The sequence below is a fragment of the Protopterus annectens genome, chromosome 17.part0 (genome assembly GCF_019279795.1).
Source record: "Protopterus annectens isolate FY-2018-M chromosome 17.part0, PAN1.0, whole genome shotgun sequence".
Classification (NCBI taxonomy): domain Eukaryota; kingdom Metazoa; phylum Chordata; order Ceratodontiformes; family Protopteridae; genus Protopterus; species Protopterus annectens.
Window position 1 is genome coordinate 604,977,503 of NC_056751.1, and position 18,925 is coordinate 604,996,427.

At 44.6% G+C, this 18,925-nt stretch overlaps 1 protein-coding gene across 1 annotated transcript in view; it reads right to left on the reverse strand.

Moving 5' to 3' along the window:
• The window catches only part of KMT5C (lysine methyltransferase 5C), a 955,038-nt gene that overhangs the window by 292,347 nt on the left and 643,766 nt on the right, over positions 1 to 18,925 (reverse strand). The window contains exon 8 of the mRNA XM_044059587.1: positions 18,463 to 18,599. Within this exon, the coding sequence (XP_043915522.1) occupies positions 18,463 to 18,599 (137 nt within the window). The remainder of the gene's footprint in view (positions 1 to 18,462; positions 18,600 to 18,925) is intronic.

Sequence of the window (18,925 nt, forward strand, 5' to 3'; positions counted from 1 at the left end):
CCTGTTTGTTGATGTACCACATTACTGTGGTGTTGTCTGTCCTTATCATCAAATGGCCTTCTTTGAGAAATGGTCTGAATTTTTGGATTGCCAGTTTTGCTGCCAGCATTTCTTTTTGGTTGATGTGCAGGTGTAGCTGGTCCTGAGTCCACAATCCTTGTACGCATTTGTCCAGCATGTGTGCCCCCCATCCTAGGTCTGAGGCGTCTGTTGTGATGGTTTGGCTTGCTCGAAAGTTGTGGAAGGGTAGGCCTGGGTTTGACTGGCATGCTTGAGCCCACCATAGGAACTCCTGTTTTAGGCATGGGATTAGTGGTATTTCTGCTTCTAGGCTGTGCCTGTGTTGGGACCATAAATTCTTTAGGTACCACTGTAGTTTTCTCATATGCAGTCTGGCATGTGGGACCAAGATTATGCATGATGCCATGAAGCCCAAGGCCTGCAGAACTTTTCTTGCTGTTAGCTTGTTCTGTTTTGTTAATGCCAAGAAGTAAAGAGGGAGTTCTTTTGTTTTTCTGCAGTTAGGAATGCCATTTGTTTTACTGTGTCCAATTCAGCCCAAGAATGTCCTTGTTTGGGACGGTATCAGCCTTGACTTTTGTAAATTGACTGTGTATCCCAGGGCTTGTAGCAAGTAAATGACCCTTTGTAAATCTGTTGTCAGCTTGCTTTTGTTGTCCGCTTGTAGCAGGCAGTCGTCCAGGTATGGATAAATTTGGATTCCCTGTAGTCTGCAGTGGGCGATTACTGATGCCAGGCATTTTGTGAATACTCTGGGCGCAGTAGATAAGCCAAAGGGCAATGCTGAGAATTGATAATGCTCTGATCCTGCAAGAAATCTGAGGTATCTTCTGCAATTTGGTCGAATGGGGACGTGCAGGTATGCCTCCTTGAGATCTAGAGTTACCAGCCAACACTCCTTGCCCAGCATGGGAAGAAGTTGCTGTGGGGTCAGCATTTTGAATTTTGGGACAATGATGTATGTGTTTAAGATGGACAGGTCGAGAATAGGTCTCCAACTTTTTTCTTTTCTTGGAACTAGGAATAGTCTGGAGTAGAATCCTTTGCCCTGTTCTGTTATTGGTACTCTTTCCACAGCTCTCATCTTTGTTAATTGCATTATCTGCTGTAGAGCTTCTATTTTTTGATTTGGAGGCAGGTTTGGCATTCCTCTTTTGACTGGTAAAGTGTGGAAGTGGAACCGGTATCCTTGGTCTATGGTTTGCAAAATCCACTTGTCTTTGGTGATATAGTGCCAATTTTTCGAAAATAAGGCTAACTTTCCGCCTAATGGTGCTGCAATTTGCTCCCTGGTAGGCAGAGTTAGAGTCAAGTCACTGTGATTGTCCTGTTGCAGTGGTAGTGGTTGTGTCTGTGCCTCTGTTATTACCTTGCCACTGTCGTCCTCTGTAGGCACCTCCTCTGGATTGATTTCTGCCTCTGGAACGTCTATTCCTGCCCCTTTGGGATCTTGTGGAGTCAGGAAAGGACCAATTTTTGGCAGGCCAGTTCCTGCTAAACCTTGGGGGCTGGACCTGTAAGAAATCTTTAACTGTTTGTACAGATTTTGCCTTCTCTTCCATTTTCTTCATTACCTGCTGGGCAGGTGTACCAAATAAACTGGCCTTATCCATAGGAGCATCTAATAGCTTAGCTTTAACATGATCCGGTAAGACCTGCTCTTTCAACCATGCATGTCTTCTTATCACGGTGCCAGTCATGGCTGATCTAAATGAAGCCTCCAGTGCATCATAGCCACATTTTAAGGAATGGTTACTAACCTGTTGTATGTTATTTACCATTTCTAATACATATTTCTTATCTATCGAGTCATCAGAGGATAGCTTTTTAGTTAACTGATCAAGCATAAACTCTTGGTATTGTATCATGTGAAACTGACAGTTTAAAGCTCTAGCTGAGAGGGTAGCAGAAGTGTAAACTTTTTTGCCCCATCTGTCTAACGACCTGGATTCCCTTTCAGAAGGTATAGGGTTTTTTGTTGTGGTCGAGGCTACTGCCTTAGGCCCCTGGGAAATAGTTTTGGGGTCCGCCAGTGGGGCCTTGTATAGGTGGTGATGAGTGTCTGGCACCCTGTAAAATCTATCAGGTTTGGCAGGGGCTGGAGGTAAAGAATCAGGAGCAGTACAGACATCATTAAATGCATCATCCACAACAGGCAAAACAGGAGGAATAGCTAAGAGCCTATGTTGTGGTAAGTGCAGAAAAGTCCTAAGCCTTTTTCTTGAATCTGAGAAATCTTGTCCCTGCCATTGGAATTGCTCTCTCATGGCATGTAAGGTTTCCCAAAGGAAAATTCCTCTGGTGGAGAGGCAGCTGGAATGGATTCTTCAGCATCAGAGTCTTCATAAGTAGAAAAGGATCCTCTGGCTGTTCTGCAATGTCGAGTCATCCAGAATCATCAGAGGACACAGGCTCGGGGGGCTCTGTCCTAGGTCTCTTTTCTGGGGGTTGAGAGGCCCTGTCTGGGTGAGATTGGGGCTCCCTAATTAAAGATATTAAATCTTCTGCCAGAGTAAGCATTTGTGAACTGGAAGGGGGCCTGTGTGAGGGAGGTTTAACAGGCACTGACTTAGCAGATTTGGCTGCTTTAGCCCTGGCAAAGGCCTTGATAGACATGGCTGCAGGGGGTCTTGCAGCACCACGTGCTGGGGTAGATACATCCAACGGGATGGTGTCAGATAACTCACTAGAAGCCACAGTTGTAGGCAAAATTTCTGAGGCCGATTCAGGTAAAGTAGTGGGAGCCTCAGTAGTAGTCATGGATTCGGCTGAAGATTGACCAGTTTTCTTGGTTTCGGCTGAAACCGAGACACTCGCGGTTTGCTTGACCGTGGTTTCGGCCGAAACCGCGGGCATGAGTGTCGGTCTTTTCCTTGCGTTTTTGACTATTTGGGTAGTCGGAGGATCCGGCGGCATAATGTCGCAAAGTCTGAGCGAAAAACTGTTCAGCAAACTCCGACTGGCGCCTAGCGTCGTCGGTTGAAGAAGCACAGGCGAACACGCTGCTACGTCGTGGTCTGGGCCTAAGCAAGGCAGACAGTAAGAGTGGAAATCTTTATGAGGTATTTGTTTCCCACAAGTTAAACAGTTATTGACTTTTTCTGACATCGGCTGAGGCAAGAAAGAGTCCCCAACGGGGTACTTAGCTTTTAGAAGTCTTAGTAGTATTCGGTAGTAGTAATCTCTGGATCTGACCGACCGGCACTTGCGAACAGCTTCTGCTTCGGGTGCCATGCGGCAAGAAAGACTGAGGAAAATGGCGTCGGCTGATGCCTTTATACCCGAAGACCAGCAGAGATGACGTCGGGTGGAGTGCGACATCAGCCGAAGCCGGACCCAGACTTTGGAATCCGGCCGACCGAAGGGCTGCCTGACGACAGGACAACCCAGTTGTTATGACTGCAGATGCATCCATGAAGGACATCTGCATATTTCCCTGTCTGCAAAATGCTATGGCCAGGGCTAAGCATTTGGCGAATACTCTGGGTGCAGTAGATAAGCCAAAGGGTAGAGCAGAGAACTGAAAGTTTTGTGAGCCTGCTCTGAAGCACAGGAATTTCCTGCAGGATTCCCTTATGGGGATGTGGAGGCAGGCATCTTTTAGGTCTAGGGTCACTAGCCAGGCATTTTTTGTCAGGATGAGCAGCAGGTGCTGCAAAGTTAGCATTTTGAATTTGGGGACCACCAGGGAGATGTTCAAGATGGATAGATCCAGGATGGGGCGCTAGATGCCCTCTTTTCTGGGAACAAGGAATAGTCTGGAATAAAAGCCTTTGCCTTTTTGATCTGAGGGGACAGGTTCTACTGCCCCTTGGGATACTAGAGTTTGGAATTGTTTCAATGCCTCTGCCCACTGACTTGGCAGTAAGTCTGGGTACCCTCTTGGAATAGGGAGTTCGTTGAAGGAGAATTTGTATCCCTGAAAAATTATCTTTAAGACCCATTGGCCCTTTGTTACAGAAAGCCAATTTTCTTTCAGAGGGAGAGGCTTCCTCCTACATTTTCGTGAATGACAAGAGGGCGGGGGGGGGGGGGGGGTCTTTGAGAGTTTTGCCATAGAGGAATGGCTTAGAAACCCCTACCTTTGGAGTGGAAGTGGTCCACTGCTTGGTCCTCTGGTGTCCCTGGGATAGGAGCCTGGGTGGTCTGTCCCTACGGGGCTTACCCTGCCCCTGTCTGCTAGGTGCAGGAAAGGACCAGTGTTTAGAGGAAAAATTCCTGCTGATCCTAGGAGGTTGTACCTGAAAGAAATGTTTCACTGTTTGCATACATTTTGCTTTGTCTTCCATCTTTTTAAGCACTTCTTCTGCTTTTACTCCAAACAAGCGGTCCTTATCCACAGGTGTATCAATTAATTTAGATTTGACATGATCAGGGAGAGGTTGTTCCTTCAACCATGTATGTCTCCTAATGACAGATCCTAACAATGCTGCCCTGCTTGAGGCTTCTAGGTCATCACATCCACAGTGTAATGAGTGTTTTGCCACTTGACAAGTAGAGTGCAATAAATCTGCTAACTCTTTCGGATTGGCACAGTCAGGAAAAGTTGAAATATATTGCTTTAATAGTTCCAAAGTGTGTTGTTGATATTTTAATATGTGGAACTGACAGTTGAGTGCTCTGACAGATAAGGTTGCAGAGGTGTATACTTTTCTAGCCCATCTGTCCAGAGCTCTGGAATCCCTGTCAGAAGGAACAGGGTTCTTTGCAGAACTAGCCTTAGCTCCTTTTGGTCCCTGTGTAATGACTTCTGGGTCTGCAGCAGGATTTCTGTACAGGTGTTTGTGAGAATCCGGTACTCTGTTTTACCTGTCAGGTTTACTGGGAGCAGGTGGGTGGGCATCAGGAGCTAAGCTGGAGTCATGGAAGACATCATCCACCACCTCTAAGATAGGGGGATGGCCAAGGGTCTGTGCTGGGGCAGGTCTAGAAACTCGTCTTTTCTTAGTCTAAGGGAAGTCCTGGGATTCCCAGTGGAAATGTTCCCTGGGGATGTGAAGGGTTTCCCCAAAGGAAAGATCTTCTGGTTGGGAGGCAGAAGGAATAGATTCCTCTGCATCTGAATCATCATAAGCAGTCAGAGGCTGCTGCTGTTCTTCAAAATCTGAATAATAAGATTCCTCAGAATCCTGTTCTGTCAGTATTTCAGGAGAAGGGTCTCTTTTCCTTTTAGAAGTTATGGCCTGACTACCTCTGATAAGGGAGATAAGATCCTCTGCCATTTTAAGCATTCGAGCTTGGGATGGTGGAGCAGGAGAAAGACGGTGGTTAGAAGCAGATTTCCTAGGAGTAGCCTTGCTTCTCCGCCAAAGAATATCCATCGGTCTGAGAGAAACGATAGTCGGATGAGAAGACGTCAGTTTTTGCCTAGATTCGGTAGTGCGAGTAACCTCCTTGGAAGCCGGTGCCTGTGTCATGGCTCCAGACCCAAATGAAACAGAGACAACCAAAGGCTCGGAAGATGAAGATGATTTCTGCTTCATACCAGACTCCGAAAGGGTCTCAGTAGAGGCCTGCAAAAGTACTGGATTGGTCATCAGGGGCTGCGAAAGTGCCTCAGTAAATTCCGGAGAACTGATGACCTGCTTAGCGGTAGAGTCGTTGGAATGCCTGCAGGTAGCCCTCAGTCGGCCCGAATACCAGAGTCTTGGGATTTCTGCGTTGGATGCTGTCACCTCTTCCATGACGTCAGGTCATCAGGGGTATAAAACATGCAGCCAACGCCATTACCTCAGTTTTTCTTGCCACAAATGTCAGGAGCCACCAAAACAGTAAGCTATTAAATGGTGTGGAACAATTCTAGTAAAAAGTAAATACCCCTGCCATAAAAGCTGGCTAAAAAGAGGAAAGTTAGAAAGGAGAGAGAAAGCCAGGGGGTTGGAGGGAGGGAAACCAGAACTGCAACAGTGAATACACTCGAACATCTGCACTTACGGTAAGTGTACACAACTGTACTATGTTCTTCCTGTTTCCACTGTTGCAGTCATCACACTTGGGTTGATTCCCAAAGCTGAGGAAGGGTGGAGGCAGTCAAGAAGTGTTAGGACAGGCTAGCAGGCCTTGTAAGACTGCTGTAGCAAATCCAGCTCTGGATTTAAAAAAAATAGATAAGTGGTAATGTTTAGTGAAGGTGTGTACAGAATTCCAGGTTGCAGCTTCCAGGATGTCCCTGGTAGGGACTCCCCTGAGAAATGCTGTAGAGGCAGAGGTAGCCCAAGTGGAATGAGTTCTGATCCCTTGTGGGGTAGTTTGTTTCATGGTGCTTGTAGCAGAAACGGATGCAGTGTGCTATCCATTTGGAAATGGTTTGCTTTGAAATGGCCTTGCCCTCTGCCCCTGGAGCAAAGCTGATTAGCAGCTGGTCAGATTTTCTGAAAGGTTTAGTCCTGTCAAGGTAGAACCTGAGCTGTCTGTGCACATCCAAGGAGTGCAGGATCCTTTCCCCTTTATTCTGAGGATTAAGGAAAAAGGTTGGCAAATGGATGGTTTGGTTTAAGGCACACTGGATACCACTTTGAGCATAAAGGATGGGTTAGTCTTGAGGAAACCCTGTCAGCATGGAAATAATGAAGGGTTCCACAGCCATTAGTACCTGTAACAAAGACACTCTTCTTGCTGAAGTGATGGCTAGAAATAAGGCTGTTTTCCAAGAGAGGAATTTTAATTCTGCTGAAGCAACAGGTTCAAAAGGGGGAAGCATCAGCTTCTCCAGTACAAAGTTAAGATCCCAGGCCGGGGTGGGAGATCTCATAGGGGGCCTTAAATTGTTAGCTCCTCTAAGGAACTGTTTTCTGAGAGGGTGAGAAAAGAGAGGTGGCTCAGTATTATAATGAGCTGAGATCACAGAGGCATGAATCATAATGGATGAGGAGGACAGGCCTTTGTGGAGCAGCTCTGCTAGGTAATCAAGGATTTGAGGTAATGTGGGCACGGCTGTGTCCTTTCCTTGAGACTGACTCCAAGAACAATACCTTTCCTACTTTTCAGCATAGGATTTCCTAGTACTAGGCCTTCTGGCCTCAAGGATGACGTCCAGCACCTGTTTGCTGAGGGTTGCTGGTGGTGTATTCAGGGGATAAGTCAGTCTGCAAGGTTTATTATTTATTTATTTATTGACATTTGTTAACCGGGTTTGTCCAACTGGGTTTGTAGCCCATTTTCAGTGGAGACCCGAGGAGAAAAACTCCAGTAGTACATTTTTAAACAAGTACAATTTTAAACAATATTGATATAATAGCAATTATAGCAAAAAGATTCAAATATGTTGGGTTACATGCATAAAGTTAAAGTTGCATTAAAAAGAAACTTAGTAACAATTTTACATTGATACAGTTCAATAGGTCAACAAAAATTTTTTTTTTGTTTGTATAAAATCATGCAAATGCATAGTAGACACATTGGAGAGAGAGGTGTAATGAGGTACTAAGTACTGGCAGACTTAAGCAGAAATCTACTTGACCCACAAGAGTGGAAACTGGAACCCAACTCATGCAAACTTCTAATCCAGAGGTGGGGGTTTAGGGTCTGCAGCTGTGGGTGCAAAATCTGTCCCTCCTGCTGAGATAGCAGGGAAGGTGTCTGATGTAGGTGCCAGGGTGGCACTGCTGTCAGACTCCGTAAGAGTGGGTACCAATGCTGGCATGGCCAGTCTGGGGCAATAAGGACTGTCCTTGGCCTGTCCTGTTTGACCTTGAGTAGTACTTTCGAGAGGAGAGGCAGAGGATGAAAGGCATCAATTGAGAGGTTTCCCATGTAAAGGATAGAGCCTCCACCTTCCACGCTCTGCTGTGAGGGTTCCTGGTGCAAAATTTGCTCAATTGGTGGTTTTGGGGGGGGGGGCAAAGAGGTCCACCTCTGGTGTCCCCCACCTCTGGATTAGAAGTTTGAATGAGCTGTGTTCCAGTTTCCACTCTTGTGGGTCAAGTAGATTTCTGCTTAAGTCATCTGCCAGTGAATTTTGTTTGCCTCGCAGGAATTCAGCTTGCAGGTGCACTTGGTTGCTCAATGCTGTGTTCCACAACCTGCAGAGTGGGTAGGAATGAGTTCCCCCCTGCTTGTTTATGTACCACATAACTGTGGTGTTGTCTGTCTTTATCAGGAGCTGCCCTGGCAGGATAAGGTATTTGAAGGCTGTCAGAGCATTCTGTACAGCTAACATCTCTTTTAGATTGATATGCAGGGTAATTTGTCCTGGGCTCCATTTGTATTGGATGCATTTGCCTGCCATGTGAGCCCCCCCCCATGCATAGTCTGATGTGTCTACTGTCAGGGTTTGGGCGAGGAGTTGAGTGAAAGGAAGTCTCTTGTTGTGGTTGCACGCCTCTGCCCACCAAAGGAACTCTGCCCTTAGACAAGGTGTGATAGGAATCACTGTTTCCAGGTCCTGAGAATGTTGACACCAGAGATTTTTTCAAGTACCATTGATGTTTCCTCATATGCAGTCTTGCATATGGAATTAGCAGAATGCATGAGGCCATGAACGCTAGTGCATGCAATATTTTCCTTGCAGATAGCTGGGTTTTGGTGGCCATTAGTTTGAAGTAGTTTGTCAAACAGACCTGCTTTTCTGGAGTGAGGAAAGCCATCTGGGAAGTTGTGTTCAAGCTTGCTCCCAAGAATAACATTTTTTTACTGGGCACCAGTTGTGATTTATTTTCGTTGATGGTGTACCCCAGGGAAGTTAGGAGTCTTTTTACAAATGCCAGGTGCTGAAGTAGCAATTTCTGACTGTCCGCCTGAATCAGGCAATCATCTAAATATGGGTAAATTGGAATATTTCTTTGCCTATAGTATGCAATGGCTGGAGCCAGGCACATTGTGAATACTCTGGCCTCAGTAGATAAGCCAAAGGAAAGTGCAGAGAACTGACAGTGCATAGAGCCTGCCTAAAACGTAGATATTTCCTGCAAGAATCCCTTATGGGGATGTGCACATAAGCTTCTTTTTAGTCTTGGGTGACTGAGCAGGCATCCTTGGCTAGCATAGGAAGAAGCTGTTGCAGTGTAACCATTTTAAATTTTGGGACCACCAGAAAGGTGTTGAGATTTGACAGATCCAGGATAGGGTACCAAGAGCTCTCTTTGCTGCGCACCAGGAACAGTCTGGAGTAGAAACACTGTCCTCTTTGTTCTGCTGGGACAGGTTGAATAACCCTGATATTGAGAAGGGAAAGTACTTGCTTTCGAGCCTCTGCCAACTGGTTTAGAGGAAGATCTGGCAACCTGCTTGAGGTTGGCAGTGAATGGAAGCAGAATCTGTATCCCTGGGATACAATGTTTAGAATCCATCAGTCCTGAGTAATGGACATCCAGTTTTTTGCATGAAGGGCAAGTTTTCCTCCTAGGGGTGCAAGTACTTGGGCATGGCTGGGAAAGACGATTGAAAAGTCATTATGAACTTTTTCCATAAGGGGGTGGCTTACCACTCCCTGTTTTTGAGGTGGTAGCACTCCATTGTTTAGATCTCTGCATACCCTGACACTGTAGTCTTGGTGGTCTCTTTCCCCTGGGTTTGGACTGAGAAGGCCTGGAAGGGACTGGGAAGGACCAGTTTTTAGAAGGCCAATGCCTACTGAATCTACGTGGCTGCACCTGTAAAAAACCTTTGACAGTTTGCATAGATTTAGCTTTTTCCTCCATCTTTTTAAGAACTTGTTCTGCTTTTGTGCCAAACAAATTATCCTGATTTAAAGGAGCATCTAGCAATTTTGCTTTGACATGGTCTGGCAAGATTTGTTCCTTCAGCCAAGCATGCCTTCTCAGTACAGACCCAGTGACAGCAGCCCTGCAAGATGCTTCTAAGGCATCAAACCCACACTGCAAAGTATGTTTACTAACTTGGTTTACAGAATGTATTAACTCTTGTAATTCTTTATTTTCTGCACAATCTGGAAGTGACACCATTTTTTTGTTTAATTAGTTCCATAATATGTTGCTGGTACTTCAACATGTGAAACTGGCAATTCAAAGCCCTGATGGCAAGAGTTGCAGTGGTATATACCTTCTTACCCAATCTGTCTAAAGTTCAAGAATCCCTGTCTGAAGGGGTAGGGTTTTTGGCTGTAGTAGTCTTGATGGCTTTAGGTCCCTGGGAAATGGTCTCTGGATCCGCAGTAGGATTCTTAAAGAGAATTTTGTGAGAGTCAAGTACTCTGTAGTACCTGTCAGGTTTTCTAGGGGCTGGTGGTAAAGTGTCAGGAGCAAGACTGCATTCCATGAAGACATCATTGACAATATCCAGGACAGGGGCTATAGCTAGAGGCCTGTGCTGAGGCAAATCTAAAAATTATCTGAGTCTCTTTTTGGACTGAGGATTGTCCTGGCATTCCCAGTGGAAATGCTCTCTTAAGGTATGCAAGGTTTCAGCAAAAGAAAAATCCTCTGGAGTGGAGGCAGAGGGAATGGTATCCTCTGCATCTGAATCCTCATAGGTAGATAAGGGTATGTCCTGGTAATCAAAAGGATCACAGTCATCGGACTCCTGGTCTGTAGAATCAGAAGGAAATTCAATTCTTTGTCTTTTAGTGGGGGACGTCTGGCTTCCCCTAATTACAGTAATAAGGTCTTCAGCCATTTTAAGCATTTGTTTTTGTGGCATGGGAGCTTAAGCATGCGCTTTGGTCATCGGTTTTCTAGACATAGTGCGAACTCTGAGCCTGAGAAACTCAGTAGTTTTAGCCAAAAATGAAGCTGTCTGTTTAATACGAACATCGGTAGGTCAGAATACACCCTCAGAAGCTGGTGCCTGCACAGCGGCTCAGGACCCATCAAAGGTAGAGACATCCGCAGGTTCCATAGTCGAAGAAGCATCTCGAGGCATACCGGACTCCGAATGGGTCTCAGCAGAGGCCTGCAAATCTGTAGAAGAGGGTATCAGGGACTGCAAAGGTGCCTCACTGAGTACCGGTAGACTGGCGACTAGCTTAACGGAAGCGTCGTCGGCAGTTTTGGACCTATGCCGTCTATCTCTGTCTTTATCCTTATTTTTTTTGGAAGATTGGTAGTTGGATGGCTTATCAAAGTCATTTTGGAATACGAAGAATGACAGCGAAAGAATTTAGTGACAAAGATAGCCCGACGATGAATAGTTTGGGCGTTAAACAAGGCACACAACCGGCAGCGAGGGACGTTGTGATCTGGGCCTAAACAGGTGACGCAGTAAGAGTGAAAATCTCTGTGAGCTATTTGCTTTCCACAGGCAAGACAATTGTTAACTTCTTCTGGCATATGTTAGAGCAAGAAAAAAGGATCCCCAATGGGGTACTTAGTTTTAGAAGACTTCAGGTTTGAAACTCGAAAAACAAAAATTTCAGGTAGCGGCCGACTGGCACTTGCAAACTGCTTCTGCTTTGGGCTCCGCACGGCAAGAAAAGCTGATGTAATGGCGTCGGCTGCATGTTTTATACCCCTGACGACCTGACATCATGGAAGAGGCGACAGCATCCGATGCAGAAATCCCAAGACTGTGGTATTCGGGCCAACTGAGGGCTACCTGCAGGCAGATAACCCAAGTGTGATGACTGCAACAGTGAAACACGAAGAACATTGTGAGATGTCGTGGTCTGGGCTTAAACAAGTGATGCAGTATGAATGTAAGTCTCAGTGTGGGATTTGCTTTCCACAAGCGAGACAATTGTTAACTTTTTCTGCACACTTGTGAACTGCTTCTGCTACAGGCTCCACGGCAAAAAAGACTGATGTAATGATGTAATTGCTTTAAAGCAGTGATGACCTGACATCAGTCAGCAAGCGACAGCAGCCAACTCAGAAAAACATTGACTCTGGTATTCGGGCCAGCTGAGGGCCACCACAGCAGGGATAACCCCACAGCTGATGACTACAACAGTGAAACACGAACAACATCCAAAGAAGTCATCTGAAAGAAAGCCAAATCTTGAATGCATAGTGAAAAATATGCATGAAGAGCAAGTGGACTGAAAGCAAATGCCCAGCACTAGCTTGGTCTTAAAACAATCACTAGAAGCACCCCCTCCTCCAAGTATAAAAAATAATGACATTATTTAACAGTTGGTTTAGCTGATTGGTGACAGCAAATAAAAAGGAGTTATGTACTCACCATAATGTTCTATCATGGTTGTCCATTTTCATTCTTCCACATCTCTTGGTTTCGGATCCGATCCTCGGATCTGACTCTGCTACGTCTACCAGCTCATGGATCACTGAAACTCGAACTCCTCCCTTTCCCATAATGCCCTAGTCTTCTAACATATCTCAGATCTTGTTTGCTGCCCCTTACATCTGTAGATTATTGTAAAAGAATAAAATAACAGAATCTGGGACTTAGACAAAGGAACAATGTCTCCTCCAACATCTACAATCCTTCCAAAAGACAATAAGGAGGGAGCTGATGGGAGGGAAGTTGAGGAAGAATGAAAATGGACAACACAGATGGAATGTTAAGGTGAGTAGATAACTTCTTTATCTGATGTCAATTTTCATTTGTTCCTCAGCTCTTGGGACAGAGTCCCCAGCTGCCTAAAACCCAGGAGGACTCAAGTATATTCCTGCATACCACCGAGCCAAAGGCTGTTCTTCCCCTAGAGACCAGGTCCAATTTGTAAAGAGCAATAAAGGTATGAGGATTAGCCCAAGTTGTGGATGCACAGTATCATCCAATGAATCTCAATACAAAAAGGCTGAAGAAGTCACCACAGACCTGGTGGGGTCTTTGGTTGTTTGGGTACAGGCATGCCCAATTTGTTATAAACAAAGGTAATACAATCAGTTAACCATTTGCCTAAAGTCACTTTAGAAACTGGTTTGCCTAATTTTGAATCCAAAAAAGAATGTTCTGATTTTCTAAAATGTTTGGTTCTACGTAAATAAAACTATAATCGTCTGTGAACATCATATAGGTTTAACATAAACTCTCCTTCATTTGAGAAATTGGAAAGACTGGAAGGTTGATAGTTTGATTAATATTGGATTCTGACACCACCTTAGAAAGAAAGGAAGGATTGGTTCATAAGGATACACTATCCTTATGAAATATCAAATAAAGGAGGTTTAGAAGACAAGACCTGTAATTCTGATATTCATGTAGCAGAGGTAAGAGCCATTAAAAAGACAGTTTTCCAGGTTAGAAATTTTAGCTCACTTTTAGCTGAAGATTCAAATGGAGACTGGGTTACAGTTTTGTTTCAAATTCCAAGGAGGAATGGGATATTTCACTAGAGGTCCAATTAGAAAGTTTCCTCTTAGGCTATGCAAAGTTTGGAGGACACCAGAGATGAGTTACCTACTCCTATATGAAAAATGGAAATGACAGCTAACTGTCCTTTTACAGTAGAAGAACGAGCTCTGTCACTGAAAATTGATGCTAAAAATTCCAGAACTTTAAAATAGGAGCTGAAAAGGGATCTAAAATATTTTGTTGCACCCTTTTACATTTGCTTTTATAAAGTCTTCTAGTGGAAGCTTTGTGGGATGATAAAAGAATGTGACGGACAGGGGAGGAAAGCCTGGGCTATCTAGCTATCAATGGAAGTGGAGAAACCATGCAGTCAACTTTAGGCCTGGAATGTTTGGATGACTCATGGCTGTCAGGAGAGACAGTACATCTGGAGTTGGATCCAGAGTCCATGGAGGGCAAAAGAGATGAGGTCAATGAAAGGAAAACCAAATTTGGGGAGGCCAATAAAGGGTAGTGAGGATTGCTGTGCTCTTCAATCGAGATGTTTTCCGAGGAAATCTGGGGATTAGACATAACAGGGGATAGGCATAAAGGACACCGGTGGGCCAATCATGAAACAGAGTATCTCTGGATGACTTCCCGGGTGGAGGGATATGGGCAAAAAACCTGCTGCGTTTCTTTCTGAGAGGAGATGCGAAGAGGTCACAGCACGGTTGGCCCCATTTACAGAATATCTTCACCACCACTGTCATGTTGACAGACCACTCATGAGGCTTCAGAAACCAACTGGATGAGACAGCCCATTGCAAAACACTTATAGCTTCTCGACAAAGAGAATTAAGATTTAGTTCCCCCTTGTTTGTTGATGTACCACACTAGTGACATATTATCCATTTGAATCACAACTGTCCTGGGGGAGAGTGTGTCTTGAAAGGCCTGCAACACTAAGGACAGCTCTCACTTACAGGATATTTATATGCATGTTGGCCTCTTCGGGGGACCACGTGCCTTGGACTGTCCCTCCCAAGAAGTGCCCCCCCACCTGATCTGGGCGGCATCCATGGTCATTATGGCTCTGGATTGGGAGAAAACAAAGGAATGACCTTCTAGCACTTGGGAGGAGTTTATCCACCATAGGAGATCATTTTTGCAAGCTTGGGTTACTTTGATGTGACTGGACAATGGCTGATGAAGAATGGAACACGGAGTTGCAAGGGTCTGCTGAAGAATTCTCATACGATGCCTTGCCAATGGCACCAGAATGACTGCAGCTGACAGGAAAGCCAACGCTTGAAGGATCAGTCGAGCGGAGAGAAAAATATTTTGAATGATCTTTTTGACCTGAAAATGTACCCTGGGCCAAGGATGAGACAATGTCTGGGTAACTGTATTGAGTATGGAACCTATGAATTTCAAAAACTGTGTTGGCTCTACATGAGATTTCTTGTGACTGATAGAAATTCCCAGGCAGAAGCCTAACTGGAGTACATAATCTCTGGCAAGAATTAGATTGTGTCTTGTTGGAGTGGTAATGAGCCAGTCGTCCAGATATGGAAACACCCGGAATCCTTGTAGCCTCAAGTGAGCTGCCACTACTGCCATACACTTGGTAAACACCTTGGGGGCTGTGGCGAGACCAAAGGCCAGAGGTCTGAACTGGTAATGACTGGCTTCCAGCAGGAAGCATAGATATCTCTTCCTGGACTGTCTGTTAATTTTGATGCGACAGTATGTGCCCTGAAGATCTACTGAGCACATCCAATTGTCCTTGTGCAGAAAGGGCAGAATGGACTGAACTGTGACTATCCAGAACTTTGTATACTGAACTGACTGATTCAGACTGCTGAGATCCAAAACTGGTCTCCAGTCCCCTGTTTTCATTGGCACTAAAAAGAATCCTGACTAAGTTCTGGACTCCTGGTCTGAGGTGACCTCTTGGATGACTCTTTTTTTTCCTAGAATCTTGTTTATTTCTAGTGCTACTGCTTAACTCTGACTGGATAGAACATTTGGAATTTTCTTTGAAACCAGTGGGGGTGGATGGGAAAATAGCATGATATAATCTCTGGATATTATCTTCCACACCCATGAATCTTTTGTAATTTCTGGTGCAGGGAAAAATGACCTCCAACCATCTCTAGAGATGGACAGTCAGGCCTCCTTTAAGGAGTGCTGATAAAACCTGTCAGAGAAAGCATCTCTAGATCCTTGGTTCCTCTGCCGCAGAGATGTTGTCTTCCATTAGAGACCCCCCCCCCCCCCCCGCTGCCTTTGGAGGAACCATCTCCAAGTGGATCTTGGATGGGACTCTATTTCTTGAAACATATTTTTTTGTCCTCCTCATTGATTCACAGAGGTTTGTTTTGGGGTCAAAAAATACACGCCCAGAGCAGACAGGGTTTACCTTCCTGATCAAACCTAAAGAGTGTACCTTTCAGTTTGGGGGCAAATAAGAAACTTCCCTCAAAGGGAGCATTGACGAAGGAAGCTTTGAACGATTCTGCTAAGTCACACAAGTGCATCCTGGCATGTCTTCTGATGGAAATGCCTGAACTCGCCACCTCTGATGTACTTTTAGCTGCGTGGGAAATAAGCCTCATGGGCAAATTGGAAATGGACTGAAGGGTAGCCAACTGCGAGGCAGCAGTGCTCTCTGCCTCAGAAGATAACATCTCAGCAAGGGATTCAGTAAGTTCCTTAATCAAATCCCTCTGGAGTCTTATAAAATGTGCCAAATAGTTCAGTGACTGAACAGCACAGGTTGATGAAGCATAAACATCCTTCCTAAATCTGTCCAGTGCCCTAGACTCCCTGTTAGGGGGGTGGACAGAAAAATGTTGTTCTGCTAGCTCCTTCTTCATGGTTGCCACTACTACCACAGCACCAACCATTACACCCTTGCTCCAAAAGGTTCTGTACATACGTGGTGCCAGGATACTATCTAGTCTCTTGGGTATAGGTTCAATGGTACCAGGTTCCTTCCACACCCATCAAGAAACCAAATCAATGAGCTCATCGGCAGGCAGTCACCCAAGAGGTAGGTGGGGAAGGGTTGTCGGCAGACCAACCGCCCCTTTGCTTAAGGAGTTCCAGAATGTCTCCAAATGAGACTTCGTCGGGTGGTGATCTTGGGGACCCTTCCTCTCATCAAAGTCGGCATCTTCTGTTACAGACTGTTGTGGAGAGTCCAGGTACCTCCTTTTGCATTTTTTCTTCCTGGGAACTTCTTCTGTGGGAGGCTCCAGAGAAGTGTCAGAAGAAATTAGTATACCCCTGCTGGGTATCCTGGTAATTAACTTGGGCTGGCTGTCCCAGTGGCACAGTTGGTTGACGCTCTAGACACAAAGACGAATGTGCTAGGAAACTCGGAGCCAAGGGCAAGTCCAAACTCTAGGAACAGAGAAAACTCTCTCACCTACTTTGAATGCAGAACGCTTTCGACAGAAGGAGACTGACAGCTCTGAGAAGACAAGTTTACAGGTCGTAAGCTCCTCCGCCCCGAACGCAGACTACTTGTAGAGGGAATCGGAGCTGGGCTATCTACTGCCAAGGCTCAGAGGGGAAGAGACTGCTCTGACAGCTTTGGAGTCAATTCCAACACCTTAGATCTGGCACCGATGCTACAGCTCTGAAGTGCTCCATGCCAAACAACTCAAACACACCACCACAGTCGAAGATATCTATATCTTCAGATCCGATGTGGACAACTTTGAATCTTCGGATTCAGTGGATCTAAAACCAGTGCTTGGATCGGAGAAGGAACAACAAGGGGGAGTACTAATGATGGTGTCTGGACCCGAATGGCTCCATTTGTATTTGCGTCAAGAGGAACTTCCTCATCATTCCAATAAGTAACCTCCTCATCATCCTGTCCATATCTGCTTTAGTCAGACTTCTGGAAGAACGTGTCAAAGATGCTGTCGATGATGGTGCTGAATGATGATGCCTCAAAGACTGCTCTAGGAAGGGGTAAGGAAGCCTAGAAAAAAACTGGCCTGGGATAACAGATATTGGATCCAAAGAGATTTTTCTGTTCTAGTCTTCAGATCCGAAGTCTTCGATAATTTTGAAGGAAGTTCTGAACCCAGAGCCGAGGAAGTAGTTGGATCTCGGGAATGCTTCTTAGAGTCCTTTTTATTAGATTTCTTAGGGGTTTGAGCCCCACAAGATGTTGATGCAGATTTAAAGGGAAGCAAAACTGTAAGTATTAATTTGTTTTTCCTGTCTATTTAAAGGCCCTAGGGTTAAAGGCCTTACATATATCGCATCTGGAGTCAAGATGTGTTGGGTCTAAACAATACACACATTTGGAATGTGCGTCAAAGGTATTTTCTGGCCACAAGCCATGCATTTCTTGAAACAGGAAGGTTTCTCAGACATTATTCTACAGTGAGGGCAAACTATCTGAAGAGAGAAAAATTTCTTTTTTTTTAAGGGGTAATAAAGGGAAAAAAATACCAACAATGGTGAAATCAGATGTACTAAAAGTACTCTAAGAAGAAATACCAGCAATGTTAATTAAGACTACACAAGTAATTAAATAATTTACTGGAAAAAGGGAGTGTCGCTCGACCTTCTCTAGTACTGATGACGAACGGGCGGGGTAGTTCGTTTATATGCTTTATTACATAGAAACACATCAGGATGGATAGCATCTTTACAAAATACAAACAAACTGATTAACTGACAGACTACACAGACATACATGCTTAAATCTCAACAGTTTACTAAAAAATTGCAGCTAGGCTCACACATGCAAAGTATTTATACACTTGTGCAAGCTCCTAGAAAGCTTCTTAAAGGTGTATGCAAACACACTGATCTATATCCTCCCTCTTAAATAGTGTGTCTTAAACAAAATTACATTAGAAACTATCTCCAACTGCAGTGAAGGTCAAAGAAAAAAGATTATATGGCTCAGGCACATATGTAGGAATGCAAAAGACAATTTGGTGTCCAGCAAAGAGATGGATGGACTGCATGAGAGAAGACCTAATGCAGTCAAGGGGTAACCATTGAGATAGTAAAAGAGGAGCACTGAACTGAGAAAGATGGAGACAGTTGACTAGACACCTTGACCACATGTAGAAAAACGGGATTAATGATGATGATGATTACCATGCATGATGAATGATGTATAATAACATAAGCATTAGAAATAGGGCTGCTACGCCTGGCAATTTAACCTTTAGACAATGATGTAACGAATATTTACATTACATTATAAAATTAAGAAAAATGCAAAGATCCAGTACACAGGAAACCAAAATGGGGGAAAGCAACACTCACCGTTCGCATGTGCAGCACTCACAAAATTCATTCTTCTCTCCAAAAAAATTGTCACCATAGAAGCAAGTGATCTCATCTCCTGGCTTGATTTCCCTGAGAACCTTCACAGAAGCAGCACCCCCATCATTTGGAACAAACTGTACAGAAAACAGAAAATGAAAACTGTATCAGTCAGTGTAGTGTATACCACATATGCAAAAAGAAAACAGGCAAAGTGCAATTCCATAGGGTCCTACTACAGAGACAGATCTTAAAAGTCGATAACTGCAAACAAGCATATGAAACTAATGTCCTTCTAACCAACTATCTCACACTAAACATTTCTTGTTCTGTACAGAAATCACATCATGCCATGATACCACAGAGTAGTTTGTGCATATCTTTTTTAGTTTCTTCTCTTACCAAACTATGGATGAATCACAAGTATCAGTGAAGTCTGAAGGACAGCACAGATCAAAGTTAA